This window comes from Symsagittifera roscoffensis, chromosome 1 (assembly GCF_963678635.1).
Source record: "Symsagittifera roscoffensis chromosome 1, txSymRosc1.1, whole genome shotgun sequence".
Classification (NCBI taxonomy): domain Eukaryota; kingdom Metazoa; phylum Xenacoelomorpha; order Acoela; family Convolutidae; genus Symsagittifera; species Symsagittifera roscoffensis.
Genome location: NC_087062.1, coordinates 52,494,140 through 52,514,024, shown reverse-complemented (window position 1 = coordinate 52,514,024; position 19,885 = coordinate 52,494,140). Strand labels below are relative to the sequence as shown.

Here is a 19,885-nt window from a genome sequence, read left to right as displayed (position 1 = left end):
TGGGGCGCCCGCTCAAAAATGGACAAAATCTAACGGATCCTTTTTACACAAACCGTATTATGATTTTGATGTCAAAAGAAAACTAACTCTGAATATTGAACGTAAGAACACCTGTATGAAATAAGGCGGTTCATTTTCAAAAGACACCTCGCAGTTTGTCCAGCGAAGGACACAACATGTTCATCCTGTAAATGCAAAGGCCACTTCACCAGACCATGTAAATCTCGTCGTAAAAAGTAAGCATTGTAAATACCCAAATTGTAGATGAAACAGTTTTTAATTCTTCGGATCAACCGGATGTAAAACTAGACCGTGTAAATAGAGAATGCTCTGGAGTGATCAATATATGGTCATAATCCGGACAGAACAAAAAAGATGATTATCCTGTTTTAAATATAATTAAATTTTTAGACGACGAAGGAAAAAAACTTAAAAACTGCTAAATATTGGCCTCGGGAAAAAAATCAAGTGATTTTAAATATTCAAGTGGACTTCTAGCCCGGTCAGCTTTCTCAAGAACGATTTTATTCACGAACTGAAATTACGAGAAGCTTTATTGAAGATTTATCCGCTGGATAAAGCAACAAAGGGTTTATACTGCGGGTTCACAGACAACGCTATCAACATCACCGGCAAATTGATATTCCCGAATTCCTCGAATGGATGGTCACATGCAGATTGCCATTTGTTTTGACAGAAGGCCACGAAAGGAACATCCTTGGAAATTATAATTTGCCTAAAGTGGAGAGTGAAGTTTTACAGAAACAGTTTCCACGTTTCCAGACCAACAAAATGTGTAAGTCAATAAATTTTACTTCTACCGCTAAAAAAGACAGGGAAATCGATCATTCCTCTTCTTTATTAGACTAATTCAAAATTGAACTAAAACGGCTCAAAGCCGACGGATTTAATAATAAAATAGAAAATTGTTGCGAAAATCGATTCATTAGCCCAATCGTCTATACTTGTGAAGAAGACAAATCAATCAAGTTAGCAATAGACTCAGAAGTTTTCAACACACAAATATACAAAAACAAATTTAAAATGGCGAATATTCACGAAGTTGCGGATAAAATAACGGCTCAAATTTCAATTGATTCGGCTGGAGGTGTATGGTTTACAAAGCTTGATTTAAAAAACGCCTATAGTCAGCTGGTCTTGGATAATTTTACTAGAAACCAGTGTAATTTTACTATAGTCGGTGGCGCTATTACCAGCACTTTTCATTTTCTAACTGATTTTTACAGACTGGGCGATATGCCTAACGAATTTCAAAGAATCATGGCCTCATCGTTAGGAACAATTCCTTTTACAAATTTTTTTTAGACGACAGTTTAGTTGCATCCAAAGGAAGTTTTTCCGATCACAAAGACACTGTCTACAAAACTTTGTCGATTTTAGACAATCACAACTTTGCCGTCAAATAATTAAAGTGTAAATTTTCCAAAATAAATTGAATGGCTGGAATTTAAAATTTCAAGACCAGGAATTTCCCCGTTGAATAAAAAAAACGAAAGCAATCCAAATCAATACATCAAATTCGTCCCAAATTCAGCATCCTTGGGAAGCCCTTTTTGCTTTTTGCTAAATAAAAAAAAACCATTTTCCATTGAACCGTAGATCATACAGAAGCATTTGAGAAAATTAAGCGAGAAATTTTTAATCTGACAAAAAATACCCACTTCGATGCAAAAAGTAACACCAGATTAAAAACCGATGCGTCACATAATGGACTAGGGGCATCTTTAGATTTACTCCACGGAAACGATTGGAAGACGGTTTCCTCTGCCTCATGGTTTTTAAACCCACGCGAATCTAAACATTCTAGCAATGAGTCAGAACTTCTAGGGGTCGTTTGGGCGGTTGAACATTAAAAGAACTACTTTTTTGGATCAGTTTTTGAATTTTTCGCAGACCATAAAGCCCTGCTATCCGCCTTTTCAATAAACCACGGGAATGAAGCGTATCACAGTAGATTAACAAGATGGGTTGATCGATTGTTACCTTTTAACTTCACTATTAAAATTTTGGCAGGAAGGTTATGCGAATAACCGACTTAATTTCAAGAATTCTATCTGAAAAACCTTACCCCCATCACATAATGATGAAGAATTCGTAGTTGCTAACATTAATGAAATTAACAAAGCAATTGATGCTTCGAATAATCAAAAACAGTTATGCAGTGAGATTGGTTCAAATTTGGAAAATTCCGATTACGCAAGACTACGTTATTACTTATTAGCATCGGTTCAGAAACATATAAACTCGACTCTTCCAATTTGTGACTCAAAAAATAATCGAACTGAAATTTTTACCTCCAAATGCATTCCCTCGGATTATTCTAATATTAATCCTTTAAAAATTTCTATTTCAATTTCTGCATTTTTTAAATTTCTTATTTCCTAATTGTAGCACAATTAACTCCCCTTTAGATAGAAAAACTGTAAATACTGTATTTATGGAACTCAAAAAAATGGATTTAGTCCGTCCACCTCTGGCACTCAAGTCCATTAAGACTTCTCATTGTTATTAGAACACAAAAAACTCGTTAAAAAATACCGTGAAAATTTGAAGTTGCCCGATTTTCCTTTGAATCTAAATACTTTATTCAAAGCAAAAGTAGTATTCCTCTTAACTGAAGATGAATATTTGTTGAGCCCTACCGTGAAAACAATTCAGAACAAAGTTGAGACGATTAATTCAAATTAGCCATGTTCTCATCGTTTTATACGTCATTTACATGAATTCGACGGATTATTATACATGGATGGCAAACATGTGATTCCGTTTACTCTAAGAAATGCCATGATTAAGACCCTTCACGAAGCACACCCCGGCCAAATCCGAAGGAAGTTTGTAGCCCAATACATCTGGTGGTACCATATAAATAGACAAAATAATTTCCATGGCGTAAATTGTTCAGAATGCACCAAGATGGGTAAGAATAAAAAAATAGTAATTCCAAATTTACAAATTAGTAAACTATACCATTATCTGAACGTAACGAGGACCTGAACTTAGATTTTGCCGGTCCTTTGTAATCTCACTGGGGCATAATCAAATCTAATCTGTTATGCATCAAATAAATTTCAAAAATTCCATCATCAAAAACTACCACATCCACATCGACAGAAACAGTTATCGAATTTCTTCAGTATTATTTTTTCCCACACGGCATACCTTGCTCCATTCGAGTACAATACGCATCCTGTTTTACAAGCCAGGATTTTAATTTTTTTTCCGACTCGAACACAATTAAATTATTATTTTGTACAGTAGAGGATCATCGATCCAACGGTTTAGTCGAAAAACTTGTACATTCTGTTAAAATCAAAGTTTTGTCAATGGCTCAAGAGTTAACGTAAGAATTTGTACAAAAATATACATAACAAGGCGCTATCTCAAAAACTATTTAAAAACTTCGATCTTCTTATCAATCAAAAATTAAATGCTCTCCATGCGATATACATTTCAAAAGGAAACCGAACACAATTTGGATACAACTCGCGTCCTGTAAACCTTCTAATTGAATTTTAGGCAAATCGATTTTGTGCAAAAAAACACTCCGAGACTGGAACGCTGGCGACAGATTGGAGGATGGTTAGAAAGATACAGTCATCGCTAAGAAGAACCAATCACCACAGAAGGGATAGGCATCGGATTACCCATCTCTTTCAAAACATTTTTCGTCGAAAATGCCACTCCAGAGTTCATTCAAAGGTAAAATTCTCCGGGAAATGAAAGAGAGCATCAACGGAAACGTATTTTAGAAAGAACTAAATCAAAAAATAATAAAAGCCTCTAGATCTACTTTAGAATTATCCGACGGTAAAGTCATCAGAAAATTAGGCATTGCCTTACCAAAATCGAAATTTTCTCAACTTTGATCTTTTAGAGGAATCATATCATTCCCAAGTTTTCCTAGCCCTGTCATAATGAAATAAGTACGAGGCGCGCAAATCAGAGGAAAACACCCACGTCTAGAAATCCAGGACGGAATGCCAGGAAACAAATTGAGCTGGCCACTTCAGATAATAACACCAGGACGAGGGTTTCCAATTTCTGGAAGAATTCCTCCAGAAGACAGCCGTCTCGCGCTAAGAAGTCGACCCTTAATCCAGGTTACTTGGCTTCAGACGAATCGATGTTTATTCCTTCGGATACTTCTGAAATTAGCTGAAGGTTTTCCCTGTAGGTATATGGCTAGTGATCGAATAATTTCTAATAGCCGTAATAATCCAAAACACAATACAATTACTTCCAACTTGAGATTTTAGATGACAGCTCAAACGATACTAAAAAACCAGAGTGCCCACTTAGCATCCTTACCGTCAAACCAGACGATCCATCATCGGCAACTAAAAGGATACCTTAAATAACGTCAAGCCTCAGATTTTCCGCCGGATAGGACCAATTCATCGGAATCCGAGGAAACTTTGGTAATCTTCCCCATTTAAGAGATAGTCTACTAGTCAGACGATGTTCCCTCTAATCAACAGACATCTCCTAAGCCCGGTAACGAACTGCTTTTACGCCGGTCAAATCAAAACTTGGGCCCGCCGAAAATCTATGATAGTAGCTATTTCACAGAAGTTATAGATCAATTCGATGAAACATCTGGATCAGCCTCTAACCCGATTGTCTTGGACAACATCAGCTCCACGAGTCACAATTATAATTGTTACACGACACTCCATCGGATGATTTGACAATACTTTTGGACGCAAATCCTTCATGCATTCACTCTCCCTCTTCTACAGACACAAAGAATTGCCCTTGACAATTATGACGAGAACGCTGACTCAGAAAATTTTATCAGCGGAAGCAAAAACTGAAAATAGAAACTCCCTTTTTGCACCCCTATTTTTCATTTGTTGCTTGTTTTATAACGTCATCAAAATGTTAAGCCCATAAAACCCATATTTGGCGTTAACCTCTTATAACATCTTGTTCTGGCAGTAAATTTTGTAGTTTTAAATGATTGTCTTTCCTCCGGATAAATTTTTTTAATTCAATTTACCGTTCAGAAATATACAGAATTGGCCGACATACTTAACTTTTATTTGCTTACATTTATTGACTGATACCTCCTGTGCTTTTAACTTCATCTAACACTTTATGCGGAATTTCATTATTAGCTGAGTTATGGTGTCATCCTTTGGATGTTATTTTTTTAAAGTTCAGCGTGAATTCGATATGCTTAACTGACCATTTTATTATTAACCTTCTTTTAACCTTAGTGCAGAAAATACTGTGCTTAGTTTCCTTTTTTTAAAATCTTTTTCTCTCGAAAAGAAGAAAAGGAGCAGCTGGTTAGTTATATTAATTTTCAGTTTAAATTTCGACCTGCTGCGAGAATGATGCGATTCCACTTTTATACTTAGTCCATTTAAATCATTCTTAGTCTGATTGATTTAACCGGTCATTTATGTCTGACCTTGACACTTTCATTCTCTCCGGCGGAGAGAATTTTCTCTTAGTTTTTAGGTTTTAGTTTTCATATTAATTCACTTTTATCCTTTTATTCTTTTGATTGTATAAAGTAAAGTTAGCTGCAACTAAGTAACGATTTATCATATATTGCGTGGAACAAGACTACGGCTACTGCCAAACATGAAAAGCAAAACAAAACATCAAAATGTTTAATTATTTCTAATTTTAAAAAAAATTTTGAGAAAACTCTTCATAGACAAGGAAGCTCTTTATGAAGTTTCAAAGTGCACTTTTCGCTGAAACGAACTAAATTTTGCATGACTTTAAAAAAACTTATTCTCCTCATGTAAGACCAACTGGCTCTCGGTTTCCGTTGTAATTTTTGAACCGAACTACAATAGCACCACTCTTCTCAACTTTTTGAATGATTGTTGCATTACAATTGAAAGAGTTGAACCGAATCACGATTGAATTACCCTTAAATAACCTGATTTTGCGTGAAAACGATTTAAAATTTTACAGAAGGTATAGTCCTCGCTTACTTTCTGCGGTGGTCAGACTGATGAGATTGTTATATCAGTTCCTTAAACTTGGTGTCGAAAATTTCTGGTAACGCTATGTGAGCTAGGTTTTGCTAAATAATGGAAATAATATAAAGTGTTTTCATATCAGAGATTATTCAATATAACATTTGTCAATTAACGTAATTCTGTTGTGCAAGGACATCAAAATGCCCGATTGGCCTAGTCAAGTGATGCCTTAGTTAAGCAGTACAATTTTTAATAAGTACTAAGAAGTTTCAACTGTAAACTACTGTCAGTTGTCCACACCCTACATCCCCCAACTTTTAGAAAAAAGATCTTTCATGAAATGAAGCAACTCTTCCACATTAAATTATCTTCGCTTTTTTCAAATCAACGAAAACAAAAACTGATTATGAAACTGAGTTCGGTCGTTAACTAAGCTTTTTGTCTCTATCCGTTTTAGAAGCAATGTAGACGGATCGAAACAAAAAAAATTGTCTGTACGAAATTCCTATAATTTGTTTGTCTTTAGGTTCCGAAGGCAGGTACACTCCGATTGCTAATTTCTCACGATTTTTTTTTTCATTTATATTTGATAAGATTTTTTTTGCTCTAATTTTGGTAAAATTAAACTTGATTTGACAAATTTGATACAAAACTTCGACTTAACAAAACTTCCTGCAATATATGCAAAACGCGGGCCTACTCGACTATATATCTATTCACTTTTATAACCACAGTTTAACCTAAAACCCCTCTCTACGTTCACGTTGTTCATTTTTCGACGTTAAAAAACAGGCCGAAAGACGTTTTTACGCACTTTTTGGAAAACTTGACCAAAACAATTGATTTTTCAAGTCAAGTTTTGGAGTAGAGGTCTAGGCGGGGGGGGGGGAAATGAGGTTAAGGGCGTAAAAATGGAAAGTAAATGAAAGAGAGCAAACTTTATGAAAATGAAAATTGTACCAGAAAATAGGAAAAAAATATGAAAAGAAAAAAAGAAATTAAGATAATCTTTTTCCAACCTAACTAGCTGTGAATAATGCAAAGTCTAATTGACAAAAGCAATGGTCAAGTTTTGAGTTGAATGAAGTGTCTCTTAAGTTTTTAGAAATAAAGGTATTTCAAACCATGCTGATTAAACCAGTTGCTTAAAATTGATTTTATGGAGGTAAAAATCATTGTTGAAAACCTAATGTGGACAATTTTTGGGCTCCAAACTATTTGTTTGTTGAACCAATTTTAGTGTAAGTGTTACATGATGCTTGTTTTTCATTATTGAAAAAAATATCAAATGTTTTTGCTTTTCTTTGTTAATCTTTATTATTTGTTAAATTTATATGTTAATTTTATTGTTACAGAGATTAATCTAAACCAACCAAAAAATGTTGAGATAACTTACAAAACTGCCGTGACAGATTATTAAAAAAACTGATCCGACTATGGCTATTATTTTACGATAGCTGAAGGTAAAAAAAGTTTGTGAGGTTTTTAATTTTTTTGAGGTTTATCTTAGTCTGACAACTTTTTGTCACTTTTTGTTATTCCATTCATGAGTGAAACTCTTTTTATATTTTTAAAATTAAACAGAACTGCTTTCGACTTCTTTGACATTTTATAGTTTTTTGGGCTGTTTGTTCCACACAACAGGACAAATTTAAGCCAAATTAATTGCATTTTTATGACATTATTTTGCAGTTTCAAAAGGTTCCCAAAACAGTTTTTTAACGCCTTATTCGCTCAGTCTAGATACTTAGTCTAGGTTTTTGTTTTTGAGCACTATAGCAAGAAAACCAAGCTTTTCACGCATCTTTGGTCATAAATTCAAACAACATGCCCTGATTTGGATAATTGCTTTACAAAAAATTTATGTAATTATTATTTATTTAGTGTTCAAGCTGCGCTTCAGAGACTTTTCAGTTTTGATACAACCAAGTTATTCAAAATTCAATGAATCATGATTCATAGTTTCAATTTTGTATGTTAACAACTTGCAAAAAACAATAAAAACGCGAAGAAAATTAATTTCCTATTGCTCGATCAGAACTATTGCTTGATAGGTTTCGGTTAATTTTATATCGCCGTAGTGGCTTCATATTGACCTCTTAAAAATGTAGAATTAACTACTAAGTTTCACTGTTAAAATTTTTTGCTGCAATATATTTTTGCTGCAAATTTAATTTTTATATCATTCAAAAGGTAATGTTGTCCTTAGCTTAAATTTGAAAAGATATTTCACCTGTGATTGTTTTTTGTAAAGTATGGGGGTTTAAAGATTGCCATTTTGGCCAATTTGGGACAATTAACGCGCGATATATTTCGCGCTATTAACGCGTAAGCGGACAATTAATCCGTCTTTGAAATTGTTCAAAATTGGTTGAAAGAAGCTTATTTGCCATAGTTGGTTTGTTAGAAAGAGCGAAATCTAAAATTCTTTTTTAAATTTTATGTGGCGTGTGGGGGGATGATTTCATACAAACTTTCAAATTTCATTAAAAAAAAATTCATTTTATTTTATAACATTTAATTTTTTCATGTTAGTACTGCTCCATAAACCTTAAAAGGCAGTCGGAACATTAAGGGCTTCGACCTGATACGAGCAGTCTTGTTTCATTTTTTGTGGATGCTGCTTGTTGGAACAGAATTTCAAACAAATCCAAACTTTGTAAAAGTTTGTAAAAATCCATAAAACTTGTACTACAATGTTCTGTTTCAAACAATTTTCTGAGTCTATTTCAATTTTTGATAATTCAATTGTCGATAGCTTAAATTTCTCAAAAAGAATCTTATTTGTTGTGGTAAAAAACTCATTGAAATCAATTAGAAATGAATTTACTCGTATGCTAGTGAACACTTTGTTCCATTCTTTGTAAATCAGCCAAAATTTTTTTTTGATTTAAAAAAAAAACAAATATAAACTGCTCGTTTATCATGGCAAACCCTATAGGTTTCGAGTGGCTTTTAGTTGGTCTCTAACAGTTTTTCGGCAAACAACATTTGAGTAACTATAAATTTTCAACTGTCTTTTTTACGTTTTCCGTAATAAAAATTGAAGAATCCGATTTAGACAAAACTTGAGTTAAAAGCTTATTTGATTAAACTTTCGAATAAAATTGTGTGTTCGATAAGTACGTATTACGTTCTATGTACCATAGTTAAAGTCTTCAAACTATTGAAAGATCAACTTACATAGAATCAAAAAGCATTTAGGACAGTGCCTAGATTTTGCGATTGGGAACGCGTAGTTTCCAGGTTCAATCCCTACATACAATCAAAAATACAACAAGCATAGAATTTATTCATTTACTTCCATACTGGGAAAATCTGCAGAATTTTCAAAAAATTATATTTGGTTCCTGTGCACAAGTTTCAAATCTTAAGTTAATGAAAAATGTTTGCGCTTCATTTGAGACAATTAAATTTCGTTTAACTCAATTTCGAATAAATTCAAGCGCGGATGCAACTGCAGCCGAGGCGTGGGGCATACTTGATAGCTAGATGCAAAACGCTCGCAAAGTACTAACTATATTATGTCTTGAAAAATTAGTGCAGTTGAAAAGTTAGTTTAGTATCTAATCTCAGGGTGGCGATTAATTAATTTTTTTTCCATTCAACGAAAATGAATTATTATCCCATCGAATTTCGAATTGGAACGATTTATATGCGGATTAAATAACCGCTTATGCGTTAATATCACGAAATGTCTCCCAGGTTCGTTTTTCTAAATTTTTCTAAATAAGTCAAATTTCTTACTTTCAAACCACAACTCAAAACATTATGCTTTTAAACTCCAACTCAAGTCGCTTTCAGAAGATATATTAACAAAATTTCGGCTCAAACACAACTAGTCAAAAATTCAAAATTGTCTTGGAGAAAAAACAACCATGTGCAAAATTTGTCTTCGCCAATTTTAACAAAATTAGCAAGTAGTCCAGACGAAATGTCGTTTTGAAGAGTACGTATTTTCATCAAGAAAAAAAATTAAATCACAGCAACAAACAATTTTGAACCAACTGCATTAGTGGTGTAAAGGATCCTATCTTGATCTGTTAATTGAAAATGTTAAACAGACAAACTCAAAATTGTTTTCTTTCTAAACTAAATCAAGTGGCAATAACATAGCAAGGATTGTATTGTTGAAAACTCAGACCGAAGTCATAGGGATATACTCTTGAAATAATAACCCTTGCGATAAGGCCTTTATCACCTCTTTATCCTGTTTATCGAAGTTTTTTCTGCTGGTTTTTTTTCTAACACAATTTGCTTGATTTTTTTTCTTTTTTTTGGCTTGATAGATTTCGGTTAATTTTATATCGCTGTAGTGGTTTCATTTTGACCTCTTAAAAATTTAGAATTAACTACTAAGTTTCACTGTTAAAACTTTTTGCTGCAAAAATGAAGGAACTTAGTCTCCAAAGTTCATCATAAATTCTGTTATTGTTCCGACTTTCGATACGAAAGTATCGGAGTAGTTGTGCTCGGGGTGGGTTTTTTTCTTCAGACAAATTTCGACTTTGAACTAGCCATTTTTCAAGGAAATTTTTAATCAACTGAAAGCTATTGTTGCCCTGAGCTTAAAATGAAAAGTTATGGGGGTTTTCATTAAGTTATGGGGTTTAAAGATTGCAATTTTGGCCAATTTGGGACAAGTAACACGCGATATATTTCGAGGTATAAACGCGTAAGCGAGACTTAACCCGTATTAGAAATTGTTCCAAATTAATTCAAGGAAGCTTATATGTCATAATTGATTTGTTAATAGGAGCAAAATCTATCACTTTGTATTTAATATTGCGTGTGGGGACTGTTTTCAAAAAAAACTAAAATTTTTATTAAATTTTTCGTGTTCTTGTTGCTCCATAGAACTTAAAAGGCAGTCGCAATATTCAAGGCTTCGCCCTGATACAAGCAGTTTTGTATAATTTTGTATATGAAGCTGAAAAAATGATGGAATTCATTAATGCGTGGCGAATTATCTCCCAATCAAGTTTGTTTTAATTTGATTTTTTCCAAGTTAATCAGTCATGTTAAGTACCCACACGACACGAATTTTAAGGCTTTATTTTTTTATTGGCTGCTAGGGGACAGAAAACAAACAGTTCAAAGTTAAAACTTGCAAAATTTTAAATTGCAATAATTGTGCCCTAAATACGGCAAGATTATTGTTCCGACTTTCTTAACGAAAGTAACGGAATATTTGTGCTCGGGTGGTTTTTTTTCTTCAGACAAATTTCGACTTTTTAACAAGCCATTTTGACGGAATTTTTTTTTCCATTCGAAAGGTATTGTTGTCCTGGGCTGAAGTTTGAAAAGATGTTTCACCTGTGATTGTTTTTCGTAAAGTATGGGGGTTTAAAGATTGCCGTTTTGGCCAATTTGGGACAATTAACGCGCGATATATTTCGCGCTATTAACGCGTAAGCGGACAATTAATCCGTCTTTGAAATTGTTCCAAATTGGTTGAAAGAAGCTTATTTGCCATAGTTGGTTTGTTATAAAGAGCAAAATCTAAAATTTTTTTTAAATTTTATATGGCGTGTGGGGGGATGATTTCATACAAACTTTCAAATTTCATTTAAAAAAATTTCATTTTATTTTATAATTTTTAATTTTTTCATGTTAGTACTGCTCCATAAACCTTAAAAGGCAGTCGGAACATTAAGGGCTTCGACCTGATACGAGCAGTCTTGTTTCATTTAATTTCGGAATAAAATTTTGTGTTCGGTAAATACGTATTACGTTCTAAGTATAGTATCATAGATATAGTCTTCAAACTATTGAAAGACAAGCTTACATAGAATCAAAAAGCGGTACGAGCACATAGAGTCCTGATACGAGCCCTGATACGAGCAGACAGCGAAAACTATTCCATAGAGTTTGAAAGCCCTTGGAACAATCATACGCGTACCTTTGCTCTTATGCGCGTAGTCTTGTTGTTCCGACTTTCGATACGAAAGTAACGGAATATTTTTTTATCGAAGTTTTTCTGCTGGTTTTTTTTCTAACACAGTTTTCTTGATTTTTTTTGGCTTGATAGGTTTCGGTTAATTTTATATCGCCGTAGTGGCTTCATTTTGACCTCTTAAAAATTTAGAATTAACTAGACTAAGTTTTACTGTTAAAACTTTTTGCTGCAAAAAATGAAGAACTTAGTCTCCAAAGTTCATCATAAATTCGGTTATTGTTCCGACTTTCGATACGAAAGTATCGGAATAGTTGTGCTCGGGGTGGGTTTTTTTCTTCAGACAAATTTCGACTTTTTAACTGCCCATTTTCAAGGAAATTTTTAATCAACCGAATGCTATTGTTGCCCTGAGCTTAAATATGAGAAGATATTTCACCTATGATCAATTTTTATTAAGTTATGGGGGTTTAAAATTGCAATTTTGGCCAATTTAAAAAAAAAATTGGTCAAATTAGGGTTTTTATAGTAATTTGGGAGAGCTCAGAAAATCAATTTAGTCAACCTAATAGTTTTTGAGTCTCATGCCTATTCTGGAGCAGACATATCGGTTATTGCCTCAAGCATTAAAATCCTGCCTAGTTTTCCCCGGAGGAATTCCAGAACTGCTAAAAAAGTTTTGTGGTCAGTGTTTTTAACATGATTTCGGCAATAAAATATTAGTTGTTTGTTTTTGAGCTGTGATTTATCAGGCTTAAGTGCTCCGTTCGACCTTGGGTCTTGCGCTAGGCCTTGTGGTAGAAAAGGATCCTATGTACCACCGCTATGGTTGATGGATAACTAGGAAACGTGCAGGATACGGAGATGAGTTATGTTAGTTGCTGTTGATGAGACTGACTTGTTGGCAGTGCCAGTGATGAGTGTGATCTGGGCGAGGATGGTGGTGATGGTGATGCCTGCTCTGGCCGGCACTGCATTCTTGTCTATGCAGAAGGACACCCAACTCAACACCACCAGACTGATACTGGGCAGGAACATAGTCACCACGTAGATCTCCCACTTGCGCTTGAACCGCACCCGCATACACAGGGTAGTGTAGCGCACTGTCGTATTGGCCCCTGTGAACAAATCCCCAACTCTTCACCTCACACAATACAATGAATGTTACATAATGCTTCTTACATGTTATTTCAAAACCATTAATCCATATGTACAGCAAATTACTAAAATCCACTTACTCACAGTGTTTTTTTTTCAGTCATAGGTTAAGAAATTCAAAATTACCACTGCCCCCAAAATATCAGTAAGTTCCGCTTCGCCAAAAACCCATGTTCTTTTCACATTTTAGTTTTATTTCCCATAAAAATGATACTGAGCAGGGATTCCTTTTAACTAAAAAGTGTTGGTCCACTAAGAGCACTTGATAAAGTGGAAGGTGCTCATGTCAAGATAAGACTCTGAAGTTGATTGATAACGGGTGATTTATATTGACTGTGGACGTCTTTGACGGAAGAAAAGCGAGAGAAAGAGGCTTGCACCTTATTGTTAAACTAACACTCAACAGGCAAACTGACACCAGCATACCATTAGATAGATCAGATAGAAGCCACATCATCAGAACAGCCCAACCATAAACCCCCCATCAACCAAACCCCTCTCAAGTAATCCAAATGGCACAAGTATATTACAGTAAGACATAATATAGTGGTATGATGTATATGCATTCGTCGCAATTTTTTTTAAAGATTCGATACCAAGACTGGCTTGTCCATATACATTTGTTTCAAATTCGAAACTTTAGACATGTCATAAAACTCTGGCATGTCTCTGCGTAACCGTTCGTTACCTTACTCCTGGCTAAGAGCTGTACCAAATGGATTCTTTTTTTGTAATTTATCAAATATCTGTACAGGTGAGCAGGTCACGGTCTAGAAATTTTTAAAAATGTTAATTTTTTGTTTGGAAAGAAGGGCAAAAAAGAGTCTGGCTTCGAGGTTCTTCGGCAATTTTCTGCATACGATATCTACTAAGATTATTTAAAATGAATTTGATTGTTCTGCCAAAAAGCATTAAAAATTATTTCGATTTTGCTTAATTTTTGTTCAAAATTAGTATCTAGAAATTTCTTTAAATAACTGACCTGAAAAACTTTACCTTGTCGGGTTTCGTTTTGGTGTTCAGTTCCGCTGAATTTTGAAAGCATGGATTTTGTTTACAGGCTCAGGAGTTTAGAGTGCCGTATCTATCATTTGTAATGACCGGTGCAATTGACCTTCTATACTTCGGTTAATTTCCGTTTTGTCCGATTAGTTTTTTGTTTCAAAGGTTTTTGAGCTTTAACGGTTTCGGTGGAAAATATATCTATATAGTTGAGCTAGAATCGGTTGCTTCAAGAGCAAAAACGTGTTTTCATGTGTTTTGTGCTTCGGTGGACTTAAAAATTTAAATTTCTCAAAGTATAAAAATTTATAGGACAATTTTTCGGCTCAGCGAACGTATATGCGAGTATTGTTTGCCTAGTTACCGCTGATCTCAGTGCTAGTTAAACACTTGGAATTATACTTCTCAAGTTATTTTCTCCAAACTGACTGTCTGAGATATAAGTTTATAATTTTTTTTCAATTTTAAAATTCGAGTTTGTAACTTTCGTCTCATTTTCTACTGCTAGCGGGCTTTTCTATGTATATGATGTAGATTTTTTTGACTTTAAGTTTCAAATAATTTTTTCACTTAGTGGTTTACATTTCATTTTTATCCGCTAGTTTGCAATGCTATATGGATTTAAGGTTTTACAAGTGTTGCAAATGTCAGCTTCATTCTGCGTACTATCATTCAAATTCTTCTAGACTTTGTACTTTTTACCATTTGTTTTTTTGTTTCGACCATTTAAAATGAAAATGGGGAAGAACTTTGTAATCAAGTGTGCTTTAGTTTTTTTATTTCCGTGCAAAATCAGGTACAACAATTGATCATCGAGCTGGGTTGAGTCATATATCATATAAAAGCTCTTTCAGTCGCGATTCGAACGATTTTAAAAATATTCAAAAAATTCCTGATGTTGAGAAAAACCGGTTTGAAAATTTTGATTTTTCGTCTAAATTCGAGCGAGTGAGCAGGCCTACATTAGCTTATTTATGCTTAATATATGTCTTCAAATTTTTGTGTTTTACTCAAGTAAAGTAAGTTTTTAGTACCCTATTAGGTATCAAAAAGATCAAAAGTTCTAAAAGTTTTTGAAAAAAACTGAATATCTAAAAAAAATAGGGAAAGTTCTTTTAATCATCTTTTTTCGTTTTTCTTGTGAATTTTCTACGTTTTTCAATTTGCCTGTTTTACTATGAATGTCGAGTTAGCCCAATTTTTGTTCAGATAATTTTTTCACACCACGCATTAAAAAACGACACTAATTTGAAAAAAAACTTTGTTTTGTATTTTTAAGACTATGGTGGTAACATTCTGTGTTAATTGCACAGTAACTGGCTATCTGTGTTTTAAATTATAATTACTTTATTTAATTTCTACTTTTTTGCTTGAAAATGGTTTAAACTTTTGTTATACCGATTTTTTGCATCATATTTCTTTGATATTGCTTTCTCATTTGTGTTGCAGTTGTTATGCATCTTATTTTTTCGACCTCTAAAAAACTTGAAATTGCAGTATTTTTGGTGTTTTACCAACCATCAGGAAAGTAACTGTATATTCCTAATCGTGTTTTTTTTAAATGTAGACCAATTTCGACTATCAAAAAGATCAATTTTAGGTTAAATTTTTCTCTATAGAAGATGTGGATTCCCTGAGTTCACATGTAGAAACATTCGCACCTGCAATCATTTTGTTCATTTTTCGGGGTATTAAAATTATTGATCTAGTCAAATTTATGTGCGCTTTTATTGTGCTCATTAAGCTCGATGTATGACGTTTAACGGTCAAGCACGACGAACTGTTCCACTCTCGAACTGTCTCACAAAGAACATTGAATTGAATCGAATTAATTGATATCAATCACTTCCAAGACGACTGAAATGGTAACACTTCCTTCTTGATATGGTTGTGGGAAACAGGTACATACGAAAAATTTAAAGCTTTTAGAAATGATAGCGCCCATCAATTTTTTTCTGTGACAGTTGTCGGCTATGCCCTGATAATGCAGCTCTATTGAAGTATTCTATATAGACATGTTTAGTTTTGAAGACCTATTGAAGACATTTTAGTTTAAATCATCTTTTTTTGAATACATATTTAGTTTAAACCTATTTTTTTTACTTTAGAAGAGCTAGATCAATTTTAGTTGAGTCTTTTTTGTTTCGTTCTGCCAATGCAAAATGAGTTTATGCAGCTCCAGAATTACTTGAAAACCTTAACAAACGTTCATTTTTAAAACAATCATCAACTGTGAAAACGGTCAAAAAGTGTTTCGTATTTTGAAAATGATTTTATGTGGATTCGAATCCTTTTTCTTGAAAGGAAAGAGGCGTAAAAGCTCATTTTCTTGCAATTTGCATGTTTTTGATAGGTAATGTGCTGCAATATTGTGCCTCGTCTAGCTAAGTGCATGTTCTTTATTGCAGGGAATTTTTTTCGGACGGGTAGGTAATCAAATTTAGCTGGGCAGCCTACTTTAATTTTAGAGTCCACGGCGGGTTTATTTGATTAGAGGAATGAGAGAGTCTGTTTATGTCACTGCAATGTTTTTTATTGACAATATTTTGAACCAAATTTTATGGAATGAGTGGACACATGTATTAACCAACTACAGACGTTAACCGAATGGGACAAAGTATATCAAAGAGAGTCAGCTGGCTACCATTTGTCTGGAACAAAAGTGGACGCTGATTGCGGTTACAATTTATAAATTAGTCCAATTGTTACCATACTCGAACTCATGGAGCGATTGAATAATGATGGGTGATTGATTTTGTTCTATAACTTGAGGGAACCGAGTGAGAATTTCCATCCACCTGCGGTACTTCAACCAGATACAACCGAACATTTTCTTCTGTCAACCATAACCAATTTTATTCTCATGACTGACTCTTGTCAGAATTTTGTAAACTAGAAACTTTAAATACTCATTTAAAGAAAAATGGGGAGACATAGGAGCCAAAGGAAATAACAGCAGTACTTCTCCAGCTTAAGAGTAAACTCAACTTGTTTCTTCAACGTATAATTCAGACCTTGAATTACAGGTCAACATCCAGACAGACCTAGATGGATTGACAGGCAGGTACCTGCTCACACTTAGTAGTGATATGAGAAGCTCTCAAGAATATAAATAATTATAGTTTTTCTGGAATAGGGGCTGCATATTTGGATGTCAATCATTTTAGTTGATAAATATGTAGCCCCTATTCCACAAAAAAGGAAGCATTCCACATAGTTTTTCAATGAAAACTTCCTTTAGAGGCCTTAAGTGACGTGTAGATAAAACAGCAACAAAATTTGGCACCATAGCTATGAGAGACAAAATTGATACAATTCTGGCTTTCTAAGACAGTTCCGGAATTTTTGTACAGTAACTGACTCGTTTTTTCTCCAGACAATATTAAACTAGCTCTTTTTGGCAATTTTTTTTACATAATCTATAAGATAAGGATGCCGTGAGCTCAAATTGAGAGTAAAATGATTTCTTGTTATCTTTTTTCGAAAAGTCAAAAAATGGGGAAAAATTGGGTAAATTAATGACCAATTTGGGTAAAAAATTAATTCGCACATAAGTTTTATTGTTCCGACTTTCGATACGAAAGTAACGGAATATTTGTGCTCGGGGTGGGTTTTTGTTTCTACAGACAAATTTCGATTTTTTAACCAGCCATTTTTGACGAAATTTTTTTTATATCATCCGTTGTCCTGAGCTTAAATTTGAAAAGATATTTCACCTGTGATCTTTTTTCGTTAAGTTTTGAGGGTTTAAAAATTGCCATTTTGGCCATTTTGAGCAATTTGGGACAATTAACGCGCGATATAATTCGCGCTATTAACGCGTAAGCGGAGATTTAATCCGTCTTAGAAATCGTTCCAAAATGGTTGAAAGAAGCTTTTTTGCCATAATTGATTTGTTACAAGGAGCGAAATCTATTGTTTTGTACTTTATATGGCGTGTGGGGGGATGATTTTCAAAGAAAATTTTTCAAATTTCGGAAAAGTTTTATTTTATTTTATTTTATTTTATTTTTTTACATCAAAATTTTATTTTGATACGAGCAGTCTTGTATTTTATTAACGCGTAACATACATGGCAGCAAAATTATGCGGCTCATAAATCTCTCCTATTTGCATTGATGCTAGTTAATGAATCCAAACTTTGTGTTGAGTCAATTTTAATTTTTTTGACACGGCGTGTGAGTGATTTTCAAAAATTCAAGTTTATCTAATTTTCATTTTTAAAATCAAAATTACTTGAGATTTCTGAAAAAGAAAACAGAAAAATCAGGGTCCAATCTGTCAAGTTCAATCTTGTTTGCATTGCAGGTGAATTCCATTTCTCACGGTTGTGAAAATTTCAACACAACGTGACATGCAGTTAACTTAAGGAAGAAAACCTTAAATATTTGATAAACCTTGAATATCAAAAAAATAAATATCAATTCGCAAAAGAACAAGACTGCTCGTATCAGGGCAAAGCCCTGATTGTTCCGACTGCATTTTGAGGTCTATGGAGCAGTAATAGCATGAAACAATTCAATGTAATAAAAATAAAATGAAAATTTAAAAGAATTTTGAGTTTTTTTTGTGAAAATCATGACCCCACACGCCAAATAAAGTATAAAATGATAAATTTCGCTCGCAGTAGCAAATCGATTTGGCAAAAAAGCTTCAAACTTATTTGGCAAATAAACTTTTTATCTTTAAACCCCCATAACTTTACTAAAAATGATCACAGGTGAAAATTTTTTCAAATTTGAGCTCAAGACAACAATACCTTTTGAATGATTAAAAAAAAATTCTGTCAAAAATGGCTAGTTTAAAAGTCGAAAATTGTCGGAAGAAAAAAAACCCACCTCGAGCTCAAATATTCCGTTGATAAAAGTCGGAACAATAAAATTTTTTGCACAATTTTTTCGAAATTTTGACACATATATGTTTTTTTTATGAAGAAAAACGAGTATGAATAAGAAAATATGAAGAAGGTGAAAAATTTTACCTCATTTCAAACTTAGAAAAGATAAGCGACGAGAACTTGCGGAACCTGAAATTTTCTTGCCCTAGGAATACGGATATTCATCAAATTAGAATTAGACTATTTATAAGCGTTTAAGATCAAAATAAGAAAAAACTTACTTCTTATGAACTATCTACTTTATCTTCATCCTTCATATTTGATATAATTAGGATATATTTTTAGGATCTATTTAGGATGTATAGTTTTATTTAGGGTATATATATATATATATATATATATATATATATATATATACCCTAAATATATCCTAAAAATATAATCTAAATATATCCTAAATATATCCTAAATATATCCTAAATTCTCAACAAATCTTAGCTTTTTGGTCTGCTCGAGATTCGAGTCAAATTTCTTAGGCAGAAAAACCACTAACGCGCCGGTTCAGGTAGTAAAGTTTAAAAAATGTTTATCTTGACAAACTAAAATCATTTGCCTTTATTTTGATCTTACGCCGAAAATACTCTTTGGAACAGTTTTTATTTTTGATAAACCTTTCAGCTATCTGGGCTGCTGATAGCTATAATGTCGGGAGAACCACGACAAATCAGATGCCTCAATAGTTTCATAAGAAGGTAAAAGTCAATGAAGGAAAAATTCGATGGAGGTAAGATCAAACTTGGACAGATTTTTATCTTGTCTTGAACAATTTTTCAGCATTTTACTACGAATTTAATTTAAAATTAGCTAAAACCATCTAATTGAAAAGATCATCATTTTTTACTTCTAATTATCTAATTTTATTGCACCAACAAACCGAATTTCAAAGGTTGCGCCAAATACAGAGAGTTATAAACCAAATTGTAAAACTTTCTCGGTATCTACGGTATCTATGTTACTTAAAAGGCAAAT

The 19,885-nt window shown here is 33.4% G+C and overlaps 1 protein-coding gene across 4 annotated transcripts in view; it reads right to left on the bottom strand.

Annotated features, from left to right (window-relative positions):
• The window catches only part of LOC134856789 (gamma-aminobutyric acid receptor subunit rho-1-like), an 83,528-nt gene that overhangs the window by 2,067 nt on the left and 61,576 nt on the right, over positions 1–19,885 (bottom strand). For all 4 annotated transcript variants that reach the window (XM_063873063.1, XM_063873065.1, XM_063873064.1 and 1 more), the window contains one exon: positions 12,758–12,977. In XM_063873063.1, the coding sequence (XP_063729133.1) occupies positions 12,758–12,977 (220 nt within the window). The remainder of the gene's footprint in view (positions 1–12,757; positions 12,978–19,885) is intronic.